The following is a 27,044-nucleotide window of genomic DNA, read 5'->3' as shown; positions in this document are numbered from 1 at the left end:
AAGCTTGCTTATTGTTCAGTAGACTACCACTCAGAATCAGTAAAAACAGCAGCATTTCAAAATACATTTTTCTCTCCATAAATTTTCTTCCTGAGAAGATTTTCCTAAGATTTGGTTGGAAAGCTGGCTCACATTATTACTGTACTGTACTTGCCTTCATCAGAGAGGCTATAACGAAGTGAGATGGTAGTCTAGGATTGGTTAAAATCTAGAATTGGTTAAAATCTAAGGGCAGGGTTCTTAGGCCAGGGCCATAGTCTTAAACATTTCAGTGAAGTCACTATGATGAAAACAAACTGCATTTGGGGCCAGGCACGGTGGCTCACGCTTGTAATCCCAGCACTTTGGGAGGCTGAGGGCGACAGATCACATGAGGCTAATTAGGAGTTCCAGACCAGCCTGGCCAATGTGGTGAAACCCCATATCTACTAAAAGTACAAAAATTAGCTGGCGTGGTGGTGTAAGCCTGTAATTCCTGCTGTTAGGGATGCTGAGGCAGGAGAATCGCTTGAACCCAGGAGGCGGAGGTTGCAGTGAGCCAAGATTGCGCCACTCCACTCCAGTCTGGGCAACACAGTGAGACTCCGTCTCAAAAAAAAAAAAAAACAAAACAAAAAAACCATTTGGGCTACTCCTTGGGATTTATTAGATCACCCATACAGATATTTAGTCCATTTGTGAATTCTGGCCATAATAAGATATCTGTAAGAGTTGTATCTCCTAGAGACTCCAATAGAGTTAGATTTATATGGAATATGAATAATTTGAATTTCTATTTTTTTCATGCTTTATTCTGTTTGCTTAATAGAAATAAAAGAGCATATTATGATCTGTTTGGTAAATTACTATGGATAAAGACGCAGACATTGAGATGGAATAGAATTACCCCTTTGTTTTTAATCCCTGTCAAAGTCATAGCCAGACTTCTTCACAAATTCTATACTGAATAAAATATGTTTTTGTATTCAGTGTAAAAAATGGAAACCAACGAATGAAATCACTCTATGGCTGATTCAGAGCTGTTTAAAACGATTACATTAGTTTGCAGTTTATGATTTTGTAGCACAGTGTAAAGGATTTAGTGAAACCTCACTTGCTTGGCTTTGAGAATATTTCTGTGATTATGGTTATGTTGGCTTGGTGGGCTTTGACAGTCCTTGAAATTGGCTTTTATTAACTTGCATGCTCGTCAATAAAACATTGAAACTATAAAATGTGCAGAGCTCTGCTCTAATTATCTGATTTAAAATTACTATTCATATTGATCCATTTTGTGTGGTCAAATAGCAAGGTTAAAAAGTGATTTATTTTTTCCTCCTTTACATAGACTAAACCCAGAATAATTATTGGGTTTAATTATATAATCCCTGGTTGGCACAGGAAATTACAGAATTCTGTTTCTTAGGCATGTATCTGATTACAAAAAGACAATCAAAATTCTTGGTAGAATCATATATATATATGTATATGGGTGTGTATATATGTGTGTGTGTATATATGTGTCTATATATACACGTGTGTGTGTGTGTATATATATATATTTTTTTAAAGTAATCCTTTCTTTCCCACCCACCGGCAGCTGCCAGACATACACACGTGACTTTCTAGTATGTGTGTTAGGAGGTTTTTCTCCTGTCTGAATTCAGGGAACCAACATCTCCCTCAAATTCCTTTTGAACAAGGCAGAATGTAATAAGTAAATTACTTAAGAGCTTGTCCCTCTTGTTTTTGTTCTTATTCTTACGTAGGGAGAAGTGGTGGGGAGATGCATTCTAGTTATTTGCATGAGCATCTTTTTGTGGCATTACTTTCCCTGTGCCTGATATGCTTGCCTCTTCTGCATCAGTGGCTCATTCTGTATAAGCAAAACTTAGATCTTGAATGTTAGTGAGCTCTATTTTTCTTTTCTTGGAAGTGCCATAAAATTAAGTTTTGGAAGCATTCTGTCATTTTTAGGTGGGGAAGATGATGCTTAGATGTTTATAGACTCTAATATTGAAAGAAACAAAAGCACTGAATTTGGTGGGAAATGCAAGGCAAGATGTGTGCCCATTTAAAACACTAAATTTTTTTCTTCTTCTTTTTTTTTTTTTGAGATGGCATCTCCCTGTGTCACCCAGGCTGGAGTGCAGTGGTGTGATCTCAGCTCACTGCAGCCTCCGCCTCCCGGGTTCAAGCAATTCTCCTGCTTCAGTCTCCCGAGTAGCTGGGACTACAGGCGTGCACCGCCACACCTGGCTAATTTTTGTGTTTTTAGTAGAGATGGGGTTTCACCATGTTGGCCAGGATGGTCTTGATCTCCTGACCTTGTGATCCGCCTGCCTCGGTCTCCTGAAGTGCTGGGATTACAGGAGTGAGCCACTGCGCCAGGCCAAAATACTAAAATATTAATATGGATGGAAAAAAGCAATCAACTTCTGAGTGTTCCCAAGGAGGTATTACATTATTCAGGGACTAATCCTGCAAGTGGAAAATAAAACTTAAATCATGGTCACGTAAGTGTGTATGTAATAAAGTCAAGGCAATTTATGCCAGTTATGACTTGTCAAGTATCATTCTTCTAACATCTTAGAAACGCTTGGCAAGTTTATTCTCATGACACATTACCCATCCTGAAAGTTTCAATAAAGTGATACTGTATAGAAATCTGACCTCAGGTCCTTCTTGCACTCTTTAGTGTTCCTGTCCTAATTGTCCCCTTACCCTACCCTTCTAATTTCTCAAGCTGGAGGGAGGCAGTTGTGTACACTCTGAAGCTAAGGAGCAGATTTATGAAATCAAGAATACTTTTGGCTCCTAAGAGAGAAAAGTAACATTTGTCTTCTTTTTCTTCTAGGTTGTCCTTCTACTCAGGCCACTCTTCGTTCTCCATGTACTGCATGCTGTTTGTGGCAGTAAGTACTCTGTGTCTATTGACATTAGGTTATGTGCTGTGTGGAATTAATGTGCTTAGTATCAGTGTCCTCTCCTGTCCTAATAAATTAGCCAGTAGCAAAAAGTGAAACAGATAATCTGCAAATCTGTAAGTTTCATGCTAAGAATTAGTTGATGTGTGCCCTTACTTTGGGACATTTCCTGAAGTGGTTTTCTGGAACACACAGCTTCTGTGTTAATCACAGCGGATAACTAATCTGAAGGACTGGGCCAATGGGCTGCTGTTGCTTGTTAACCTCCTTCCTAACTGGGAGTCACTCTTCTCATCTCAGTGTGGGTGAACAGCAGCAGAGCTTCTTTCCTCCTGGGCTCTGCTGTGGTGAGGAGTTGGTTTTGATCATTGTAAGTGAAGGCAGCTGTCTTTGTTCCTATTTGAGCAGATTTTGTTTTCCTCCCATTTTCTAAAACATTCCCAGACTGCTCTGCAAGGGACCAGAAAGGTTTCAACTTCTGGGAAAGGCAGTTGCCACTTCTGGAGCCTGTCATCTATACAACTTCCAGGTCCAGTTCTGATGCCAGCCTGTAGAGCAGCAGCATAGCGATTTGCACTTGCATCATACAAAGCTGGCAGTGAGGACTTAGGAAGATTTGCACCCACATTTTGCATATCAAACTAGAGATGAATATGTAGTTTTTTGAGAGTAACTAATGCAAGACCAGGCTTCAGGACACATTGAAGGGATTTTTAAAGGTCAATTTTAGTTGATTTTTTTTTATAATGTTCTCTTTACATATAAAGTATTAATAAAATACTGTATATTTGGGTGTATTAATATGTCCTGCATTATCAATATTTTGGGGGAAAGGAGAGGAGGGGGAGAAAATCTGTACCCTAACAGATCCGCTATAATTTTATCTCAATTTTCTTTATAAGTGGATTTTTATACAGTTATCTTCTGTGTAAATTTGTCATTTCCTGTGTTTTTCCCTTTGATCACATTAAGTGCTGTATGCTAATTTAATGCTTAGATTTAAAATGCACGATATGTAACGTTGAGGGTAAACTAATGGGAATTAGTGTCAGAGATAATTTAAAATGTTTTACTAGAATCTTGCTTTTATTTGAAAAACCAAATTCCAAACATTAAAAGAATATAAAATTGTAGATGTGTTTTATGAAATTCAAATTCAGAACTTCAAGCCATTACAACAGCTGATTTTCAAAGCTTTCATCTTACATTAATTAAATTTTGTGAGGAAGCAGAGAGTATGATTCAGCAGAATTTAGGGCTTCCTTTTTAAGACATACACTCAAATGTTTCTGCAGATGGGGCATGGAAAATGTGACTTATCTGAAGGTAGTTAGCAGCAAATACTATTCTGATCTCTTATCTTCTGTTCATTTATGTTATTAGGAAAAAATCAGCATTCTTCTTAAGCGAGACAACATATTTTTTTCTTTTTAATTAGAGCATGAGGACCAGGGCAGACCCGGAAGGCTGGGCAATAGCTAGAGCCGCTACTATCCTGAGAGCTCTTCCCAGAACATGGGCCTGTGACTACACCGAAGGGCATATGAATGTGTGGGCATGCTTTGTACGCCCCGGGCTAGACCTCACTAGGTCTAGCTTTTGTCTCACTAGCTTTTGTGGTTTTTCATTCACCTGTGTGTGTTAGTGTCCAAGTACTTCTTTATGAGAGACCTGGGAATCTGAGTTTTGATTGATCATGATGATTTGCATTTTACACTACTTTTATTTTTGACTAAATTTCCATGAAAAGATGAGGGATGATTGCCAGTGTTTTACAAGTGAGGGAATAGGCACCTTGGGAGGGGGCTGCTGAGTTCTGTGAGCTCTGTGGGGTCTCTTGATAGTCAGGATCCCATGCTGTATTGATTGATTGATTACTTGGTCTGAACCCTAGTCCATTTATTTTGAAGGTTAGTTGATGCAGATCTCTGGAAGTAAAATGGCATTCTGGAAGTGACTGACATACAACTTTGACCCACTGTTTGTAATTTTAAAGAAAATTCTCAGATATAACATATTCCATATTTTATCATTTTTTGCTCTTCTTCCTTCACCCTTCTCAGAACACCCGTTACGTGTGTATAATTGGTCAAATAGAAACTTGTACTGAGGGCTGTTTTGTGAAAGATTAAAATTACTATAGAGAAGATGACATTGATATATAGAGGGCCTCAGTGGTAGGCCTGCTCAGTGGACATGCAGCCACATATGAAGGATGTCAATTTGGGAAAATGACGTCAACCATAGTGTGGTAATTGGGTCAGTATGAACCAGCTGTGTTAAAAGAACAACTTTAGATAAATTTAAGGGTTTCATTGGGCAAGGAAGAAACGACTCTCAAGTTGGGCAGCCCTCAGAATCACAGCAGATTTAGAATGACTCTACTGCTTCTAAGTGGTCAGGGAGAATTTATGGACAGAAAAAGGAAAGTGAGTACAGAAAACGGAAGTGAGGTGCAGAAACTGCCAGATTGGTTACGGTTTGGCCTGGGAGCCTTATTTGAGCGTGGTTTGAATGGCTGTGAGTGGTTGAAATATGGCTGCCGGGACTGGCTGGGACTCAGCTATTGTTACAGAAGCACATTCCTGAGTCAGGCTTGCAGGTTTACTTACCAAATTAAGCTGTTCTTTGTACAGAAGAACTCAAGTATGTGAGCAGGGGGTTTTCAGGCCAGATTTTAGTTTGATTTAACAGATGTAAAGTTATAATGTCAAAAAAAGAAGCCTAGATAAATAGATTTGTTGTAGACCAAGACCTTTCTGGAGAAGCAAGCAGGTCAGAGCAACCATGCACTGCATTTTACTGACTCTAGGTAGTGGAAATATTTGCTTGATGTGGATGTAGGCCCCAGCTTTTATTTCAGCCCTGAATATACAGATCCTTCTTTTCACATTTATGTACAACCTTTTTTTTTTTTTAAATAAGACAGAGTCTTGCTCTGTCACCCTGGCTGGAGTGCAGGGTGCGATCTTGGCTCACTGCAAGCTCTGGCTCCTGGGTTTACGCCATTCTCCTGCCTCAGCCTCCCGAGTAGCTGGGACTACAGGCGCATGCCACCATGCCGGGCTAATTTTTTGTATTTTTAGTAGAGACGGGGTTTCACCGTGTTAGCCAGGATGGTCCCAATCTCCTGACCTCATGATCCACCCGCCTCGGGCTCCTAAAGTGCTGGCATGAGCCACCGTGCCCGGCCTGTGTACAACATTTAACCTCTAAGGCCCACCCCTGAATTCCTTGGGCAATGACTCATCTTGTTTCTCTGGGCATCTTGGCATGAGTCAGTCTCAGATTTGGGTAGAGATATAGTCAATTTAAATCCTCTCCGAGGATAGTCTTTGATAGCCAAAACTTCCCTGTCAATTCTTGACACCCAGAAATTAACTTCTAGTTAAAAATGGCTCTTAAAACACCCTAACCATTGTTCTTCTCTAGCAGCCAGTGCAGCCCTGCACACTTAACTGTGCCAAGAGAGAGTCAGCATCAGTGAAAACCTCCCAGGCCTGCGGGAGCTTAGGGCAGGGCTGCTTTGCACATAGCCAGTTTATATGCTTAGTGACTCCCCGTGAACTTGGCTGAATGCCAGAGATTCCAAATTTATTTGATTATTCAGGAGAACAGCCATGGTATGAATCTGTATTTTCTTTCAATACAATGAGGAGTGCTAAAAGACTTTTCCTGAGACCATTCTATTTAGGCTGTAACCCCAGATTGTTTATATCACTGCCTGTTAATGAAATTCCTGTATCTGTGCTTCAGCCAGACTCTCCTCCGTCCCACAAAATGCCTCTTATCTGGGCCTTGCCTCCTGCCCTGTGTTTAGACAGTGCTGCCCACCTATCTAAATCCACTCAGACTCTTTCATACTATCCACTTTCCTTAAGATTCGTATAATCCCTCATTTAGCATTCACTGTATACTACCTAGCATTGTTGATATTTCGTGATGTTTTCCAAACTTGATTATTGCTGAACATTGGGCAAATGATGAACAACTCATGGCCCATAGCCTACACAAATCTTGCCTGATTTTGAGGTGGGATTCAAGATTTAAATGTAGTGCCTCAGTGAACCCTAAAAATGGTGAAATAAAAACCCAAAGACGACTAAACTGAGGCTTGCTTTCCAGTGTTCTTCTGGCCAGATCTGTCATCAAATGTAGGTGGAGCAATCAATCTGGCTTGCCTGGCTGGTCATAAAAGCACTATTTCAAAATAAGTAGACGAAGGTATATTTCTTTGTGTTGAGCCTGCTGTTGTTAGTCTAGTTCTGGCGTTGGCTTTTTTTTTTTTTTTTTTTTTTTTAAAGTAAAAGGTCAGATAATAAATATTTAGGCTTTGTAGGTCACATATTCTTTTTTGGAAAAAAAAACTCCTTAAAAGTGTTCTTAGCTTGCAAGCTGACCCCTTGACTCTAGTTTAAAATGGGGGGGGGGGAACCCCTCTTTATTAACAATAGAATATTTAGAGGCTATGAGACAATAATAACATTTTACAGTTAAGAAGTGTTAACAAGATTAGTCAAGGAAAGGCAAAATCAAATAAAACAGCTTCAAAAAATATCTTGTTCAACAATTATTTCTTTTAAAGGTGAGATATTCTAATTAGATCCTTTAATGGAAGTTAAATGTTTCAGAAATTTCAACCAAAAATGGTTATATCCTTCCTGTCTTAGTTTGGGCTGCTGTAACCAATTGCAGCAGACTGGGTGGTTTATAAGAAACAAGTTTCTCAGTCTGGAAGCTGGAAGTCTAAGATTAGGGTGCCAGCATGGTTGGGTAATGGTGGGGCCTTCTTCCAGGTTGGAGAATGTACTCACACGTTGCAAGGGGCAAGGGAGCTCCCCTGTGTCTCTTACTAGTTCATTAATCCCTTTCATGAGGGTTAACCCCTTATGACCTAATCACCTACAGAAGTCCTATTTTCCTAATCCCATTGCCTCATAGGGGTTAGGCATTCAGTATACAGATTTTGGGGTAACACAAACATCTAGGCAATAGCACCACCCTTCAGTGATAGTGAAAGAATGAAAGAATGCTTAAGTAGTATCACAGATGTTGAATTTTCTAGTTTTTTTTTTTTTTAATATTAACTTTTACACAAAAGAAAAAATGGGCCTACCCTGTAATTTGTTCCTGACGTGGCTCCGTGTAATGAAGAGTCTTCCGTTGTTTTGACCAGGTCTTCTTTGTGCACTGTATAAAACTATCCTGAGGCCCTTCACAGGCGGAGCCACACGTTTTGGAGTGTTGGTTTATTAGTCTGTTTTCATGCTGCTGATAAAGACATACCCAAGACTGGGCAATTTACACAAGAAAGAGGTTTAATTGGACTCCCGGTTCCACGTGGCTTAGGAGGCCTCACAATCATGGCGGAAGGCAAGAAGGCGCAAGTTACATCTTATGTGGATGGCGGCAGGCAGAGAAAGCTTGTGCAGGGACACTCCACCTTATAAAGCCATCAGATCTCGTGAGATTTAATCACCGTCACAAGAACAGCATGGGAAAGACTTGCCCCCATGATTCAATTACCTCCCACTGGCTCCCTCCCACAACATGTAGGAATTCAAGATGAGATTTGGGTTGGGACACAGCCAACCCATATCATTTGGGATTAGGAGGAAGACCTCTGCACTTCTCAGTGATATTACTGAAATCTTTCTAGATTTTTGATGTAGGCATTTATTGGTATTAATTTACCTCCTAGCATTGCTTTTGAGTTTCGGTATGTCCTGCCTCTATTTTCATTTGTTGCAAGAAATTTTTTATTTCCTTCTTAATTTCTTCCTTGACCCAGTGGTCACTCAGGAGCATGTTGTTTAATTTTCATGCATTTGAACAATTTCCGAAGTTCCTCATTATTGATTTATAGTTTTATTCCATCATGATCTGAGAATAGTCTTTGGCTGGTGGGCTTTATTTTTCTTTCAGCACATTCAGTACATCATCCCATTTTCTCCTAGCCTGTAAGGTGGCTGCTGAGAAATTCACTGTTAGTCTGATAGGTGTTCCCCTTCTAAGTGACTTGATACTTTTCTCTTGCTGTTTTATTCTCTTTTGACAGTTGGACTGTAATATGCCATGAATTTTTGAATTGCATCTGTTTGGGGTTCTCTAAGCTTCCTGTATCTGGGTGTCTAAATCTCTTGCTGGACTTGGGAAGTTTTCAGGTATTACTTATAGGTTTCCTATCCCTTTTATTTTTTCTTTGTTTTCTGAGACACCAGAAATTTGAATAGTTGATCACTTTATGGTGTCACATATGTCACATAGCTGTTGCTCATTCTTTCTTATTTTTATCTGTCTGGGTTCAAAAGCCCTATTTTTAAGTTATAAAGTTCTGCTTGATACAGTCTATCGTTGAAACTGTTGGATCTATTTTGCATTTCATTCAATGAATTCTTCAGTTTCAGAAAATTTTTTTTATATCTAGCTCTTTGGGAAGTTTCTCATTCATATCCTAAATGGTTTTTCTGATTTCTTTGTATTATTTTTCTGATTTCTGTGTTTTCTTGTATCTCACTGAGCTTTTTCAATTTTTTTTGAATCATTATTTTGAATTCTTTTTCTGAGATTTCACACATTTCTTCATTGGAATCTGTTGCTAGAAAATTACCATGTTCCTTTGGAAGTGTCGTATTTCCTTCTTCATGTTTCTTGAATCCATATTTCGGTATCTGTACATCTGCTTTAGCAGTCACTTCTTCCAATTTTTTGAATTTGCCTTCATAGGGGAGGATATTTTCCGTAAGATATATCTATCTGTGGTGTGGGTTGGGTACATCACTTTGGCTTTGATTCCAGATGCATGCATTAGTGTAGTCTCAGTACAATTTCTTTGGCTGTAGACAGTATCAGTTGTGTGTGATTTCCTCAGCAGCTTAAGGTGCAGTTGTTAGTTGCTGCAAGGAAGCATTTGCTGGAGATGGGAACATCAGGTGGGCCCATCCTCCAGCCCCAAGAGTGGCAGCAGCAGGCTGAGCATGCCTGTCCTTGGGCCCCGGGGCAGTGTATGCTGGCAGTGATGTTAGAGGGTCCAGGTGGGCTGATTCTTGGGCCTCCAGGAAGCTTGCTTGGATGCCAGCAGTAGCATGGTGGGCAGGTCCTCGGGCTTGCTGCCCATAGACAGCAGGTGTGGTGCGGGCAGTGGCAGGACAACCCTCTGATTCCCAAGTGGTTTGCGCTGGTGTTGGTGGTGACTGTGACGGCTGGGTGGCTAGTCTCCAGGCCCATAGGTGGTACAGTGGGTGGTGGTAGCAGCAGGTTGGGTGGTCCCTTCCTGAGGTCCCTGGAAGGAGTGCTCAGGTGTTAATGATAGGTGCACCCTCCAACGCCCGATGGTTGTGCTTGGGCACAGGGGTAGGTGGAGCCAGGCTGGATAGGTCCCTCAGTGGTGTGTATAGGGCTTGGCCATGGTAGGTAGGGGTATTTTTCTGTGGCAGCAGCCATAAACAGGTGGGTTGGGAGCATGCACTTTGGCCCCAGATGGTATCTGCGGGGCAGGGTAGCCTGTAATCAGGCTTGACAATGCACAGTAGTGGCTCTGCTGGCTCACTCCTAGTGGCTTGTATACTTTGGCCCTATGGCAGCACCCAGCTGTGGGTGGGGGACTTTAATGGGGTTTCAGAGATGTGGATATGCAGGGACTGTTGGGCCTCAGAGAAGGATGCAGTCTGCTGGGGCCTGGGCTCTCAAAATGGTGCCCTGCTGTAGCTGCTTAGGACTGGGGCAGGGGAGAGGGCTGGGATGAGCTCCCTCTCTGGAGCAGTGCCATCACGCAGTCCCCAGGCTCCCTGTTTGTGTGGGTTGAGGGTTTCTCCTATGGCTGGGATTGCAGGACTTCACAATGGGAATGTGGATGCTGTTGGAGGTCACTTACCCTTCTCCAGCACGGGAGAGCCTCCCCAACCAATCCCTGCCAAGCACCCTGCCTTGCTTCCCTCTCCTTACTTGCCTCAGATGTTTCCTGTCATTCTGTTGTTAAATTCCAGCAGTCTCTCTTAGGTGATCTATTCAAAGTGTGATTTATCTAGTACTGTTTTGGTGGTTCTTCAAGCAGAAAGCAAGTACCAGAGGCACTTTAGTCAGCCATCTTGAAACCCACTCCATTGTTTTCTACTAAATGGCTTGCTGTCCTCGACCATTTATGTACCCGTTAGGCATCTTCCTACTACTTTTGAAATTAGAGAACACCTTCATATTTCTGGTATAAATTCCAGAGACAAAATATAGCCCAGCAGATCTCTGGGTGACACCTGGTGTAAGTCATCTAGTCAGTGCAGGGAGATGTGGGTATGCAGGGAGAAGGCAGGGCTATGTGGTCCAAATAGGACTGACTGTGAATGGGCAATTCCATCTAGAAGGGGAATTTAAAAGTAATCATGTTGCTCCTGAGCCTGTCTGGTACCACACACTGTATTGGTCATAGAGCTCTGTAAGTTCTTACTCTTAAAACAGAAGTAACTGAATGCCTTACCTAGAATGGGTTTAATAGATAAGGTTGGCAAATGGCATGTATAGGGAGGAGAGAAGAGTGGAATCTGCTAAGGAAGGAACCTATACAGCCTTTTTGCTATTAGCCTTGGCACTGAAACATGAGCTATGTCCCCTCTATCTAGTTCTAATGGAACAGTACTGAGAAGAAGCTTCAGACATTCAACTTTTCAGTGGCAGTTAGGGAAGCTAACGGAATGGACTTTCTTTTAAAGGAAGTCACGTCAAGTGTTTGCTTTGCTCACAATCAAAGTAGAGCCACCAGAAAGACACTACCTTTTACCTTTGTTTAACCTACTCATATAGGAAACTTTTGCTGGCAAGATGGGAGGGGAAAAGCCAGTCCGGATTTCTGGGCATGTCAGCTGTGGAACTCAAGTTGACCCAAGGTCTGAGAAATTCAGGGTGTCCACTTTCTTGAGCTCTGCAGAAATGGAAGTCTTCACAGAGCTACACCGAGTACCCTGACCCAGGGAAATACAGTATGGGCACATAGGAAGCACACTCAGGCCATGACTATTTGTCACTAGAGAAGCCAAAGCCTAGAGCACAAGGTTAGGTACAGAACCACAACTGGGGAATCCCAGAACTCTCATGGTGAAATAATTTCTGGGTCTATGGTCAGAGTTTCACTGATGGGGGAAACCTCTATTCTTGGGTAGATGTTTAAGGAGAAAACCAGCTATTTATAGGGGGAAAGACTTCACTTCAAAGTGTTGGAGCATGCTGGGTGTGGTGGCTCACGCCTGTAATCCCAGCACTTTGGGAGGCTGAGGTGGGTGGATCGCCTGAGGTCAGGAGTTTGAGACCAGCCTGACCAACATAGTGAAACCCTGTCACTACTAAAAATACAGAAAATTACCTGGGCGTGGTGGCAGGTGCCTGTAATCCCAGCTACTCGGGAGGCTGAGGCAGGAGGATCACTTGAACCTGGGAGGCGGAGGTTGCAGTGAGCCAAGATTGCACCATTGCACTCCAGTCTGGGCAACAAGAGCAAAACTCTGTCCGTCCCCCCCCCGCCCCCCTTCCCCACAAAAAGTGTTGGAGCTTAGTTGATTACTGATGATGTAAGTAAATGTTAATTCTTTTCACTGGCACCTTGGGGAAGCAATCTGGAGAAAATAATATTCAATATGAGTTTGCAGGCTACCTACAGTTAAAGTCAGGGTTCTTAGAATGAAAATATTGCTACAGGGATTTTAGAATCTTGAAAGAGGAAAGGCCTTGAAGTCCTGGCTCTGAGTTTCCTTCAGGTTGGAAGTAGCATGGGACTAGCTTAAGTCCATTTTATAGTTGATACTTTTGATTTTACAACTCACTTTTTTCACAGCTTGAACAACAAACAAAAATAACAATTCTGCAGAAAGCCAGTGGTACTTAAACTAGCTGATGAGTCAGACTCAGTTAAACAGCTGGTGTGTTCTTTTAGAACTAGATGGTTTATACTAAGTACTTGATAAAATTAGATAAGCCCTGCGTCTTTGCCAGCTTTTGGGAACTGAACACCCATGGCAGTGCCCAGAGAGCTGGGAGTTGATTTGTGTCATCTATTTTAAATAGGCAGTGTCCATGGGGAGAGCTATGTATATTGTTTTCTAAGGACTGCATTTAATTAAGTCTACGAGTCATAAATTATTGAACAGAATTTTAAAGGGAATGTTAAAAATTATATTGTTATTGGACTCCCTAAAAAGAATCATTTCTGTATAAAATCTTTAGGGATGCACCCAAAGTCAAAGGCAGACTGACACGAGAAAGGGAAATTTCTTAGGTCTGATTAGTGTACAGAAAAGTCATAGAACTTAAAGGGGGTACAGGTACTACTGAAAGAATACACTTCTTGGCCGGGCGCGGTGGCTCAAGCCTGTAATCCCAGCACTTTGGGAGGCCGAGACGGGCCGATCATGAGGTCAGGAGATCAAGACCATCCTGGCTAATACAGTGAAACCCGTCTCTACTAAAATACAAAACCTTGGCCGAAGTGGTGGTGCCTGTAGTCCCAGCTACTCGGGAGGCTGAGGCAGAAGAATAAAGCCGGAGGAGGAGCTTGCAGTGAGAGCTGAGATCCGGCCACTGCACTCCAGCTGCCTGGGTGACAGGCAAGACTCCGTCTCAAAAAGAATACACTTCTTTGCTGGATCATAACTAACCTACAACCTGTATTACTTGCAAATACAGATTATTTAGTCTCAGTTGGCTTGTTAAATAGTTTGAGGGTAGAAGAGCTCTCTTTGGTGAATTAATCAAATAGTCCCACAGGTTGCCCAGAGCAAGGGCAACCTGTGCCCAGAATGCTAGCACTTTATCCCAAGACTCAGAATTAATGACGATACTGGGTCAGGCGGTGGCGCATGTCTGTAATCCCAGCACTTTGAGAGGCCAATGCAGGCAGGTTGCTTGAGACGAGGAGTTTCAGACTAGCCTGCGCAACATAGTGAGACCCTCATCTCTACAAAAAATAAAAATGAAAACAATTAGCTGGGCTCAGTGGCATGTAGCTATAGTCCCACCTACTTGGGAAGCTGAGATGGAAGGATTGCTTGAGCCCAGGAGTTTGAGGATGCAGTGAGCTATGACTACATCACTGCACTCCAGTCTGGGCAACAGAGCAAAGCCCCATTTCTTTAAGGAAAACAAACAAACAAAAAAACCAATGGCAGCACTGGTCTTGACTATCAGAATTATAACCCAAATTGCAAGGGGAGGAAGTGTCCCTGAAATCCTGTTTAGAAAACCATAAACAAGGAAACACTTGTTTGTATACAGTTTGAAGGGTGTTACAGCTAGACTGGCAATAGATTCTTCTGAACAAGTTAGTAGGGCAATAGTTTTGTTTCTTTAAAGGATTAACATTTAGGCATTAATGCGTACGTGAATGTTTGCCTAGAAGTCCTGTTCCCTATATAATAATAGTTCGATAACCATTTTAAATGCCAACCCTTCCTTAATATAAAACTTTTGCGTTGTGATGTTAAATAAACTATGTTTTCTCTTTATTCTTTTCTTTTAGCTTTATCTTCAAGCCAGGATGAAGGGAGACTGGGCAAGACTCTTACGCCCCACACTGCAATTTGGTCTTGTTGCCGTATCCATTTATGTGGGCCTTTCTCGAGTTTCTGATTACAAACACCACTGGAGTGATGTGTTGACTGGACTCATTCAGGGAGCTCTGGTTGCAGTATTAGTTGTAAGTATACAGGTCAACAGCCTACATCTTGATATTGTTAAACATTTAGATAAGTAAATAGAAAAAAAAAAAAAATCCCCAGTGAGAAAACTGTGCAGTGGGCAAGAATCTCAGTGTTATTAAAAGTCACTTCAGGATACACAGCAGGTTAAAAACTAGGTTACTCTTTGTAAAACTTGGTATTTTTGTAAAATCTTAGTATTTTTATTGTAAAAAGCTCTGGCTAGAAATAGTTTTTTTAGGGGGGTATAAATTGAAAAAACTAATTCACATGTAGAAATAACTCTTTTATTAAGTATTGGCAAAATGAAGCTATTTGCTGAAGACATAACAAAGCAACTCTTACTTAATTTGGAATAATCTTTAAAAAATCCCAGTTAGTCTCTAATTTTTTATATGCTTTAATCTGTACACCCCCAAAGTATATCCTTTTGTTTATATTTATCTCAGGATGCTGTTGATCACAAGTTTTTAACTTGATCTAAATTAAATGTTTTGCACTGTAGGCTGTATATGTATCGGATTTCTTCAAAGAAAGAACTTCTTTTAAAGAAAGAAAAGAGGAGGACTCTCACACAACTCTGCATGAAACATCAACAACGGGGAATCACTATCAGAGCAATCACCAGCCTTGAAGGGCAGCGGGGTGCCCAGGTGAAGCTGGCCTGTTTTCTAAAGGAAAAGGATTGCCACATGGCAAGAGGATGCATCTTTCTTCCCAGTGTATAAGCCTTTAAAGACTGCTACTGCTGCTATGCCTCTTGGATGCCCACTTTGTGTGTACATAGTTACCTTTAACACAGTGGTTATCTAATAGCTCTAAATTCATTTAAAAAACTCCAAGCCTTCCACCAAAACAGTGCCCCACCTGTATACATTTTTATTAAAAAATGTAATGCTTATGTATAAACATGTATGTAATATGCTTTCTATGAATGATGTCTGATTTAAATACACATATTAAAATGTATGGGACAACCAAATCCACACTTGCAGGCATTTGTAGTCAACTGTAATCAAACAGGTGGTGAATAATTTAAAATCTCACATTCCTTTAGCTGACTCTACAAGTAGAGGCTGGCAGCAAACACAATATCTCTCTTGATTTTGGTGATTCCTAAGAGAAAAGAAAGTAAGGTTTAAACTTTCAAGACCACAAAACACCTAACTTGTCTCTACCGAAGTTTTAAAGCCAGTATACCAACCCTGATTCAACTGGTGAGAGAGCAGCCTGGAAAGTCAAACACCCTGCTGAACACCTAGAGGAATCTGCAGCTACCTCAGTGAGGTGGAAAACAGAAGCCAGACCCCCATTCTTTTGACTCTGAAATACTCCATGGGGGCTGGTCAGGAAGGCGGTATCTAGAACTGTTTAAAAAGATAAATTCTAGGTCGGGGGCGGTGACTCATGCCTGTAATCCCAGCACTTTGGGAGGCCGAGGCGGGAGGATCACCTGAGGTTGGGAGTTCAAGACCAGCCTGACCAACATGGAGAAACCCCGTCTCTACTAGAAATACAAAATTAGCCAGGCGTGCTCGTGCATGCCTGTAGTCGCAGCTACTCGGGAGGCTGAGGCAGGAGAATCACCTGAACCTGGGAGGCAGACGTTGCAGTGAGCTGAGATAGCACCACTGCACTCCAGCCTGGGCAACAAGAGCGAAATATATGTGAATACCACTCTGTCTCCACAAAAAAATAAAAATAATAAAAATTAAAAATTAAAAAAAAAATAAATTCTAGGAAGGACTAAACTGTCTAAAGAAATGTAAATCCAAAGACTTGGATTTTCAACCTATATCAGAAGATACCAGTTCCCATGTTAAAGTCTTTCTAGGCTTAGGAAGGACAAATACAAATTTTGATTACAAATTATTTTTAAAACTTTGACACCTACACTTCAACTCTGAGTCATTAAACAGGCCTGCATTTCTCAACAATGTGGAAATATAAGCCAGCTTTTGCAAACCTCTTCTTAGGACACTAAGTTGTTAATAGAAATCACTAGCATTGACTGACTCAGCAACCATGTGGTTACTATTCTTTGATGCTTTAACTTAGTCCTTTTTCTTGGTCAAGATTCAGTAGACATGACAAAACTATTTACAGACATGCTTATGCCCCTTGTCCCCCGACACCACCCCATTACTACTACCTTGGTTTAGCCATCCTTTCTTGATCTGGTCTCCCCGCTTCTACTGTGCTACTCTACAGACTTGCCCTGAATGTAAGAGCAAGAATTACCTTGTAAAGTCCAAGTTAGGGCAGGTCACTCCCAAGCTCCACACCTCCAATCACTGCAGAGTTGAGAAGCCTGTGGCTAGGAACTATGGAATACTTTCCTTTCTCACTTCAACCCCTACTACTTTACTCACCGCCCATTCTACTCCAGCCATACTGGCCTCTTGCTGGTGTTCATGTATATTAAGCATACACCAAGGGGCTTAATTGCCACCCCTGTGGGGGCCCTAGACCATTGTATCCATCTGCCAATTCTATTGTCTTTTCTGCTTATAGACTTTATCACCATCTGATAAATTTAATTGTTGACTTACTGTCTATCTCCCCACACTAGAATGTAAACTCCATGAAGGCAGGGGTGTCTTTCTGTTCACTGTATTCCCTAGTGCTTAAAACAATGCCTGGCATGTAGTGTACAATTAATATATGTAAATGGATGTATATGTAAAATCTCAACTTTTCCCCCAACACACTAAATTTTATAGAAACACTAGTAGATAGCTCTCCATGACAATGCAGTGAAGAACATCCCAAAATGTCCTCCTGGGTTGTGGTCCAGGGCTCAAGATTTGCTTCACAAAATTGGTCTAAATTAGAAACAGCTTATGCATTTGATACTGACCTTCTGCAAATTTATTTTCCAGCTCAGTGTTTCCAATGGCTTTTGCTGCTTGACACATTTGTCGAAGCAATTCTTCTAGGCGCCTCATACAACGAATTATGCTGCCTGGATAGAAAAGGAACAAAACACCGGTAAAATGGAAATAATCAGGAACAGCAGAATTTTTGTTAAGAGGCAAGGCAGGAGAACACAGGATAATACTCTGAGGGACTTCCCATGAAGTAAATCAGGTAGCATACCTGTTAGGTACTGGGGAAGGCTACAAAGATGAAAGGCTTAACTCCCACCTTTGACTAATGGTAGAGAGATACCTGTTTACTACTAACGTGCTGACACTTGGTATTAAGCAGGAAAACAAAATGCCCTAGGAGGAGGGAGCAACTTTGGGTGAAGGCTGCAAGGACGACATAATCTGTGTAAGAACCAAGCAGTATCAACAAGGGAAGAACCACCATGACAATGCAGAAAAGCCTGGCAAACCGCAGCCATTCAAGGACCCTGAGTGGCCTAGTGAGGCATCTGGACACCATACCATCTCATAGAATGCAACAGACTGTTTTTAGCAGGAGAGTAACAAGATAAAATTTGTCATTTTAAAGGTGCATTCATTCTTCTTGACCTTAGATTCTTTCATTAGTGCGTTCTTTACAGAGTGTTCTCAAGGAGCACAAGGAAAGAAGCCTTTTCCCATGGGTCTAGAATCTGTCTGAAAAAAGTGTTTGTATCAAAGCTGGAGCTATAAACATAGTTTCACTTTTGCTAGACTTGTGCAAAGAGGGGCAGAGATTGTGAGATCCTTTCTCTAAAATGCTTGTGACTTCATTTTTAATATATGAAATACATTAGGAATACCAGTTCTCAAAATGCAATCTGTAGGAACAATGAACTATTTACACTATTATTAAATTAATAATAATTATTTATTTGTTATTTCTATTCTCAGCTGCTAGGAATGCAGGCTCCAATACTGACTTGCAATGAAACAGGAAATCCAATTGCAGAAACTTCTGGGTGTCAAGAGAGAGGGTAGGAATTGGGATAGAGAGGGTAATGTCATATACTTATGCAATCAGATATTAAATGTTTATGCAAACAATTATATCCAAAGAGAATTAAATTAGGTAGTGGCTCAAAATATAACCAGATTTTTACCTGAGACGAGATTCTCACAGATCATTCAGGATTGAAATGAAATCCTTTACAAAGTCCTCTGCTGCGTAGGACATTAAAGAGCCAGACACATTCTCAAACATTGTTTTGACTGACTTCAAATGTGTACCAAGAAACACAATGTGATACTGTATATTATTTCACAAATTTTAGTAACTCGTGTTAACCAGAATCTGCAAAAGTTATCAGAGACCAAGCCATTCAAAGTAAATTACTAAGATAAAAAGTAAGGCAAGTAAATGCACATTCAGGCCAGAGAGCACTGTCATGTCACATTTTGTAAACATTTCGATTCAATTTCTGGAAAATTTAGTTTTGACATAGTTTCAGGTAACAAGCAAATTAGGCCACTGGGCACAAGGTTGCATATACAATGGCTGTGGTTGTTGCCCACAGAGTCTCATCAACAAATCACTGGGTGTGTGTATAAACACCAACTGTCCACAGCTGCCTGAAACATAGAGGCTACCCGCCCAGGGATTAATGAAGACTAACAACTAAGTAGTGAATTGTCTAGCATCTCTCCTACCTACTATCGTTCTCTGTAATCCAAGGGCTCTCCTTACGCCCAGCTTTAGAAGTCATCCTGCCTCATCAGCCTGACTAGGTGCTAGACAAAAGTTTTAAAGCCATGACCCATCATAGGCTAAATGAAGCTGACCAAAACCGAAACAAAACCAAACTACATTAACCTACTGGTTTGTTACATTTTTTTTCTTTTGGTCCTGCCAGAGTAGAAAGAGAAATCCAATTCTTTCTAGTTATTGTCTTTAAAAAATTTTTCAAATAGTGGTAAAATATAAAACATAAAATCCACCTTTTTAACCATGTTAAAGTATACAATTCAGTTACTGCCCTTTTTTATATTGAGGTTTACTACATTCTGGAAAAACTCACATGGAGATAGACTTCACACACCATAAAATTATTTTAAATAAGTGTACAACTGAGTGGTTTTTAGTATATTCAGACTTGTGTAACCATCATCATTATCTAATTTTAGAGCATTTTTACCACCCCCAAAAAACCCTGTTCCCATTAAAGCAGTTACATGTCTTCCGGACAGCCCATGGCAACCACTAATATGCTCTGTCTCTATGAATCTGCCTATTCTGGACATCTCATATAAGTGAAATTATACACTATGTGGCCTTTGTGTCTGCCTTCTTTCAACTTAATGTATTCAAGGTTTGTCCATATTGTAGCATGAGTCAGTATGTCTTTTCTTTTTTATAACTGAAAGCTGTTCCATTTAATCTTTATTAAAATGGAACACCTTGCCATTTAGAATGGCAAAAACCAAATTTATTTTGCACCAACCTAATATATACCACACTTTATTCATCTATTGATGGACACTTGGAACTATATGCTTTTATTTAAGAGCAATTTTAATAAACATCACCATTACCCGGTTGATGAACAAAACAGCATCATTCTCATTAAGGACAGTAAGCAGCAGATTTTCCAGAACAGAATTTCTGCCTTCAGCTTTCTGGCATACCCTAAAGCAGTTTCCCACAGTTCATACTCTGACCCTAATACTCCTGTCTAGCTTGGCCTGAGGTTAGAATCACACATGTATCTTGCAACTACTTACCGCTAAACCCCAGCTTAGGCTGAACCCTTTCTTGAGAGCAGAGACTGCTGCTCACACTGTAACTAGCACGTCGCCTGATTCCCACTAGGGTCTCAGCATTATTCATCAAATGAGTAAGTATCAGGTACTCAAATTGTGCCAAAATGTAAAGACAGAAACAATTACTAATAAATTGTTACTCTATTATTATTAGCAACAATACTTTTAAAAGACAAATCCACTGGAAAACCATTCATGACACTGATGATGCTAAGAAAGGGTTAAACTGCTACTTGAAAGGCATGTGAGAGAATGTGTGGTGGGGACTGAGTTGAGAAATGCACTTCACAGCATTTGCTTTCAAAACATGTGGCATACAGAGGGAGGAGAATTGAAAAAAAATAAGCATATGGCAGGCAGAGGTACAGTAAATAGTTTCAAGAGATAATTCATCATAGAAGTTTTCCTAATGACACTTGCTCAGTGGAAAGCAAATCCTTTGTCATCCTTCACAGTTAAGAGTACAATGTTGTTTATGTAGAGTCGGAAATAAATAGTAACAGCCTCTGGATTGCTTGACTAAAACCCTAGGCATCAGCCCATACAAATATTTTGTTTAAACTATCATTCAAATTTAGTTTAATGGAAATAAAAAACAGCTACATTCTATCATTTTTTTTTCAGGGTGATAATAAATACTTAAATAGTCTTCAAAATTTCTCAACTGAATCACAGTATGAACTTTTCTTTTGCATTGGACATCCCCCAAAAACATGGTTTTAATCACTACAGCATTAACTGCCTCAGTTAATGTTTGAAGAATACTTAAAACTACTTCTGAGGCTCAGGATATGAAATGACCAGACACTGTTATTTTCATATAAAAAGAAAATTAAGAATATTATTAGGAACAAATATGGTTTGCACACAGCACATTAGAAAGTTCCAATGCAATTATTATCTGCCTGTAAAAACAGACACACTGTACTGTGTGCTACAGCTCTGATTACCATATTTTTCCAATCATAAAACATGTATAGGCGGGGTGCAGTGGCTCGTGCCTGTAATCTCAACACCTTGGGAGGCCGAAGCAGGTGGATCGTTTGATCCCAGGAGTTTGAGACCAGCCTAGGCTTCATGGTAAAATCCTCTCTACAAAAATTAGCTGGGCATGGTGGTGCATGCTTGTGGTCCCAGCTACCTTGGAGGCTGAGGTGGGAGGATCGCTTAAGAGCCAAGATCATGCCACTGCACTCCAGCCTGGGTGACAGAGCCAGACCCTGTTGCAAAAAATAAACAAACCCACCACATACAATAACGAGATGAGGAGAGAATGGCTATTCTTGAAATGGAAGCACTATATAACACTATAAAAATAAAAGAGATAATTAGTATCCTAAGATGAAGGGGTGGCCTGCCCCTCCACACCTGTGTGCGTTTCTCCTTAGGTGGAATGAGAGACTTGAGAAAAGAAATGAGACACAGAGACAAAGCATAGAGAAAGAAAAAGTGGGCGCAGGGGACCAGCGCTCAGCATACAAAAGACCCGCCCCGGCACCGGTCTCTGAGTTCCCTCAGGATTTATTGATCATTATCTTTACCATCTTAGAAAAGGGAACTGGTAAGATAATAGGATCATAGTAGGGAGAAGGTCAGCAGTAAGACATATGAATAAAGATCTCTGTGACATGAATAAATTTAAGGAAAAGTGCTGTGCCTTGATATGCATATGCAAACATCTCCTTAAACCTTTTTAGTGCATGAAGAGCAGCACTGCTGCTAGCACACCCCACCTTCAGCCCTAAGGCGGTTTTCTCCTTTCTCAGTAAATAGAACATACAATTGGGTTTTATGTTCCATTGCCCAGGGACGGGCAGGAGACAGATGCTTTTCTCTATCTCAACTGCCAAGAGGCCTTCTTTCCTCTTATACTAGTCCTCCTCAGCACAGACCCTTCATGGGTGTCAGACTGGGGGACGATCAGGCCTTTCCCTTCCCACGAGGTAATATTTCAGACTATCACATGGGGAGAAACCTTGGACAATACCTAGCTTTCCTAGGCAGAGAGGTCCCTGTGACCTTCCGCAGTGTATGTGTCCCTGGGTACTTGAGATTAAGAGAATGGTGATGACTTTTAACCAGCAAGCTGCCTTCAGGCACTTGTTTAACAAAGCACAGCCCAAAATCCATTAAACCTTGAGTCACCACAGCACATGTCTCTTGCAAGGGCAGGGTTGGGGGCAGGGTTACAGATTAACAGCATCTCAAATACAGAACAAAATGGAGTCTCTTATGTCTACTTCTTTCTATATAGACACAGTAACAGTCTGATCTCTCTTTTACCCACACTAAGAAAATGAAGGTTCTCATTTTTTGCTACTTATATCAAAAAATAGTTTTAAGGGTGAATACACAGTATATCCCAACTTTTAGAAAGGTTTAAGCTGATCTACTGGCTCACACACAAGAAAAATATAAAAATTATGCTGATGTTAGATCTAACTTCAAGTTAGAGCTAAAAAAATGAATTTCTCAAATTTTCAAACTGAGATTTCAAGCAAACTCTGATGTAGAAATAGCCCCTGAGTAACTGAAAGACTTCAGGAATGCCAGTTATGTGTAAGGGTAAACTGAGGCTGGAGCCAAACCAGGAACGAAGACACAAAGCAAATGGCAGTGAGAACAGCTTTTATTAGGGCTTGCGGGCGAGGTTCCTCAGTCCAAAGGTGTGGGCCGAGGAAGTCGCACTGAGGGAGGAGGGTACGGGCTTTTTATAGCCCGAGAGGTAGGGAAGCTGGTTGTGCAAACAGGGCCTGGGGGGTCTTGAAGCTACTAGGGCAGGAGTTGAGTAAGGGTCACGGGGAAGGGGTCTTTGGAAACTGTTAACCGTAACTGCTGTTTGGAATGCAGGTGGAATGCAGGTGAGCTGCAGGTCATGGGGGAGTGTGGTTGCCCAGCCGGAATCTCTGACCTATGTTAAGTCTGAGGGTGTGTTCAAAGAGGAAGGGAAGTCTTTAACAAAAGGCCTGCTACACCGGGTAACGCTGCCATGTTGGGTCTAGATTCCTGCCTAACATTCCAACCTCTTTCTAATAAGAAAATGGGGCGATGTGTTCATCTGGCTGCTTCCTGCTGGTATGGGTCGTCGTGGGGTTCTTCGGAGGTCGGAACTCGGGTATGGGGTGGAGCAGCGTCTGACTGAAAGTGACCTGGGAGACTTCTTTCATGCAGTCCTGGATGAAGCGGAGGACACAGGGAGCTATGAGTAGCAAGAAGCCAGTGATTAGTAAGGGGCTTAGAAAGGGTAGGACTTAACTGGCCACAGACGACTGCCACCACCTAAGTGAGGGCCTTGATCCGAGGTTTTTCCCGAATCTTTTCTAGAGTGAGGAGATTGGTTTCTACTAGTCCTGACTCATTGATGTAGTGTTCAGCTGGGAAGGGGAAAGGAGGGGGTTAGGTTAGAGGAGTTAAAAGGGCTGGGTAAGGGTACCACAACCAGTGGGGACTTATTCAAGGCTGCACACAAGAAACAACGAGAGATGTTGTGTATCTCGGCCATGTGTGCCACTTGAGCCCCTTCCATGACTAAGGTTAGCCACGAAAAAGGGTTGCTGCTGTCCTGGGGCTTGCTGCCTGGGCTACAGCTGAGATGGCTTCCTCCTGTTGTCTGATGTCAGAGGCCAGGCTGACGAGGCTGCTTACGACCTTAATGTAGGCCTTAAAGATCCTGAGTTGGGCCACAGGATAAGACTCACTGTGCCCACCAGTCCTAGGAAGGACTCTTCCGCATCCTGAGGAGGCTGGAGAATTGCAATGAGGCTTATTCTATCTGCTGTGAGGCTTTTTGTAGTGGGTGTGAGGAGTATGCCTAGGTAGGTGACAGAAGGGCTGCAAAGTTGAGCCTTAGCTGGGGTAACCTGATAACCTCGGTCGCCTAGAAAATTTAAAAGTGCAGCAGTACCTGCAAGGGAGCTCTCCTAGGAAGGACTACATAGTAATAAGTCATCGACATACTGCAATAGTGTGCTGTGGGTCAGGGGACGGAGGACAACATCCTGTGCCAGTGCCTGTCCGAAAAAATGGGGGCTATCACAGAACCTTTGAGGCAAAACAGTCCAAGTCAGCTGGGAAGAAATATGAGTGTCTGGATCTTCCAATGTAAAAGCAAACAGAAAGTGGCAGTCTGGGTGTAGAGGGATGGTAAAGAAGGCATCCTTCAGGTCAAGGACAGTGAAATGGGTGGTGTCAGGGGCAACGCGTGAGAGGAGTGTATATGGATTAGGAACAACTGGAAAGGTAGGGACCACTGCCTCATTGATGAGGCGTAGGTCCTGCACGAGACGATAGGCCCCAGAGCTTTTCCGTACAGGGAGGGTAGGAGTATTGCTTGGTGAGTTGGCTGGAACAGGCGTGTAATGATAGGTTTTAATCCCTGTCGATGTTCAAAGGAGATAGGAAACTGGGGTCTAGAAGGGAACTTGGAAGGATCTTTTAGCCGGATGCGGACCGGAGTGTGGTGCTGGGCAATGATCGGGGTGGAGGTGTCCCACACCTCAGGGTTAATGGGGACTGGAAATGGGAGATGGGGGTCAGGCTGGCGGGGTTTGTCAGGTGAGAGAAGGGGGAAGAGGAATGCGAGGTGTGGGGAGGGGTTGGGTCGGAAGTGAACTGAGGCCCCTAGCTTGGAGAGGAGGTCTCATCCTAACAAGGGGACTGGGCACGAAGGAATGATAAGAAAGGAGTGCGAGAAGAGGGAGCCATCCAGGCGGCAAGACAGAGGAGGAGTCTGGCGGTAGGTGGAGGGAGTGCCATCAATTCCCATGACTGTGACAGTGGAGGGGTGGCTGGGGCCACTGAAGGAAGGCAAAACAGAGTAGGCAGCCCCCATGTCCATAAGGAAGGATATGGACTTACCCGCTACCTGGAGCATGACCCTGGGCTCGGCGAGAGTGAGAGGGGTCCCTGAGTCTGGGCCTCTTCAATCTTTGTCAGTGTCGAGGAGCTGGAAGGCGCCTCCAACACCTGGAGGAGGGTCGTCACGTGGAGGCGCAGCGACTGTCCTTAGGTTGGGGCAGTCTGACCTCCAGTGGCCCATCTGCCGACAGTTCGGACAGGGGCGAGCTGGCTCCTTTGGGTTAGGGCACTGCCTGGCCCAGTGGCTGTCATTGCCGCTCTTGAAGCAGGCACAAGGTGGCACTCGGGGAGTACCTCCTTTCTGGGAGCTCCTGGAGCCGGCCGGCCTCAGGGCTGCTACCAAGGCCTGGGTTTGGAGTTGTACCTTCTGTTTTAGCCTGGCCTGTTGTTGGGCCTCAGCTGCTTCTTCCCTGGAGTTGTGGACCTTGAAGGCCAGTTTGACTAAATCCTGGATGGCAGTTTAAGGGCCTTCCTCCACCTTTTTTAACTTTTTTTGGATATTGGGGGCTGACTAAGAAATGAAGTATGAGGCCAAGACGGTCCCCCCCCGTGGGGGAGGCAGGGTCAAGGCAGGTGTACTGAATAAGAGCCTCAGTCAGCTGGTTAAGAAAAACAGCTGGATTTTCATCTGTGCCTTGGACTACCTCCTTTAGTTTGTTAAAGGTGATTGATTTGTTAGAGGCTGCCTGCATGCCGGCAAGAAGGCACTGAACCATCATGTCTCGGCGGCAGCGGCCTGCCTGCCCTACATGGTAGTCCTAGTCGGGCTCAGCTGAGGGCACTGCCTCGGTGCCGACTGGCCTGGCAGGGTCAGTTAAATGAACCTGATTAGCATGTTGCCTGGCTGCCGCTAGGATGCGTTCCTGCTCCTCAGGAGACAGGGTTGAGGTCATAACGACATGAAGGTCGTGCCAGGTGAGATCATATGCCTGGCATAGATACCTAAACTCTTTGATATAATGAGTAGGATTGGCCAAAAAGGAGCCTGCACGCTCCTCAACCTTAGACAAGTCTGCCAATGAAAACAGCACATGGACCTGGACTACTCCTTCGGGGTCCGCCACCTCTCGTAAGGGGCACAGGAGGTTGGTCCTGGACTGAGTATGGGTTGAGACAGGCGAGGAAGGGGAGGAGGTGGAGGTAGGGGAGACAGAATCTGTCCGGTTTGGTAAGGGCACAGGAGGGGGGAAAAGGTGGGGAGGCGTTGATGAGGATGGGGATAATAGTGGGTCAGAGTGAGGAGGAGGTTGGGGGGGAGACTGGAGGGGTGGCGGGGATAGTGTGTCAGGAGGCTCAGAAAAAGAGGAGGAATCATCCCTCTCCTTGCTCGCAGGAAGAGACTTTGCGAGCAGAACTTGAGCTAACGAGCACTGGGCGCAGAGATCTGGGTGAGAACGCAAGTCCTAAAAGGCCTGAACATAGGGTATCTCGGACCATTTGCCTAGTCTCTTGCAGAAGTTGGTCAGATCTGTGAGAATGTTAAAGTCTAGAGTGCCTTCTGCAGGCCACTGAGACTGATTATCCAATTTATATTGCGGCCATGCTATTGTACAGAAGAAAATGAGCCGCTTTCGTTTTACGTCTTGGCTGAGACTTAAAGTCTGGAGATTCGCCAAGAGGCACCCCAGAGGGGATTTTCGGTTTGGTTTGAACTGGGTAGTTCCCATGGTCTCAAGGCGGGCGGTCCGGAGGCAATGGGAGCGTCCTCCCACTGCCACGCAGAGTGCGGGGGTACGGTGGCTTCCGGGGAGGTTGGATGTCTCCTAGTCCACAGTGCCAAGGTCACAGCTGACCAGAGAGAGCCCCTGACACAGCCGCGCGTTTTGGACAGGGACTCCCAGAGGGAGCCTTCAGGACGGGGGGGGGGGAACTTACCCAGCAGTGATCGAATTGAGTCAAATTTGGTGAGACGGCTCCAGGCTTGAGGAGGGGATCCC

General features: G+C 42.9%; 2 protein-coding genes across 3 annotated transcripts in view; one reads left to right on the top strand and one right to left on the bottom strand.

Moving 5' to 3' along the window:
- The window catches only part of LOC101025279 (phospholipid phosphatase 1), a 68,005-nt gene extending 52,499 nt beyond the window's left edge, over nucleotides 1-15,506 (top strand). The window contains exons 4-6 of the mRNA XM_003899679.5: nucleotides 2,837-2,894; nucleotides 14,404-14,580; nucleotides 15,087-15,506. Coding sequence (XP_003899728.2) covers nucleotides 2,837-2,894; nucleotides 14,404-14,580; nucleotides 15,087-15,215 — 364 coding nt within the window. The 3' untranslated portion in view covers nucleotides 15,216-15,506. The remainder of the gene's footprint in view (nucleotides 1-2,836; nucleotides 2,895-14,403; nucleotides 14,581-15,086) is intronic.
- Nucleotides 14,847-27,044, bottom strand: part of MTREX (Mtr4 exosome RNA helicase) — a 124,869-nt gene continuing 112,671 nt past the window's right edge. The window contains exons 26-27 of one of the 2 annotated variants that reach the window (XM_003899677.5): nucleotides 17,442-17,546; nucleotides 14,847-15,697 (exon numbers count right to left, since the gene is read on the bottom strand). In XM_003899677.5, coding sequence (XP_003899726.2) covers nucleotides 15,645-15,697; nucleotides 17,442-17,546 — 158 coding nt within the window. In that variant the 3' untranslated portion in view covers nucleotides 14,847-15,644. Of the gene's footprint in view, nucleotides 15,698-17,441; nucleotides 17,547-22,862; nucleotides 23,450-27,044 lie in introns of those variants that run through there. The other variant, XM_021939365.2, reaches the window with a different exon arrangement.

Source organism: Papio anubis, chromosome 5 (genome assembly GCF_008728515.1).
Source record: "Papio anubis isolate 15944 chromosome 5, Panubis1.0, whole genome shotgun sequence".
Lineage (NCBI taxonomy): Eukaryota > Metazoa > Chordata > Mammalia > Primates > Cercopithecidae > Papio > Papio anubis.
This window is presented reverse-complemented; position numbering and strand designations above follow the sequence as displayed.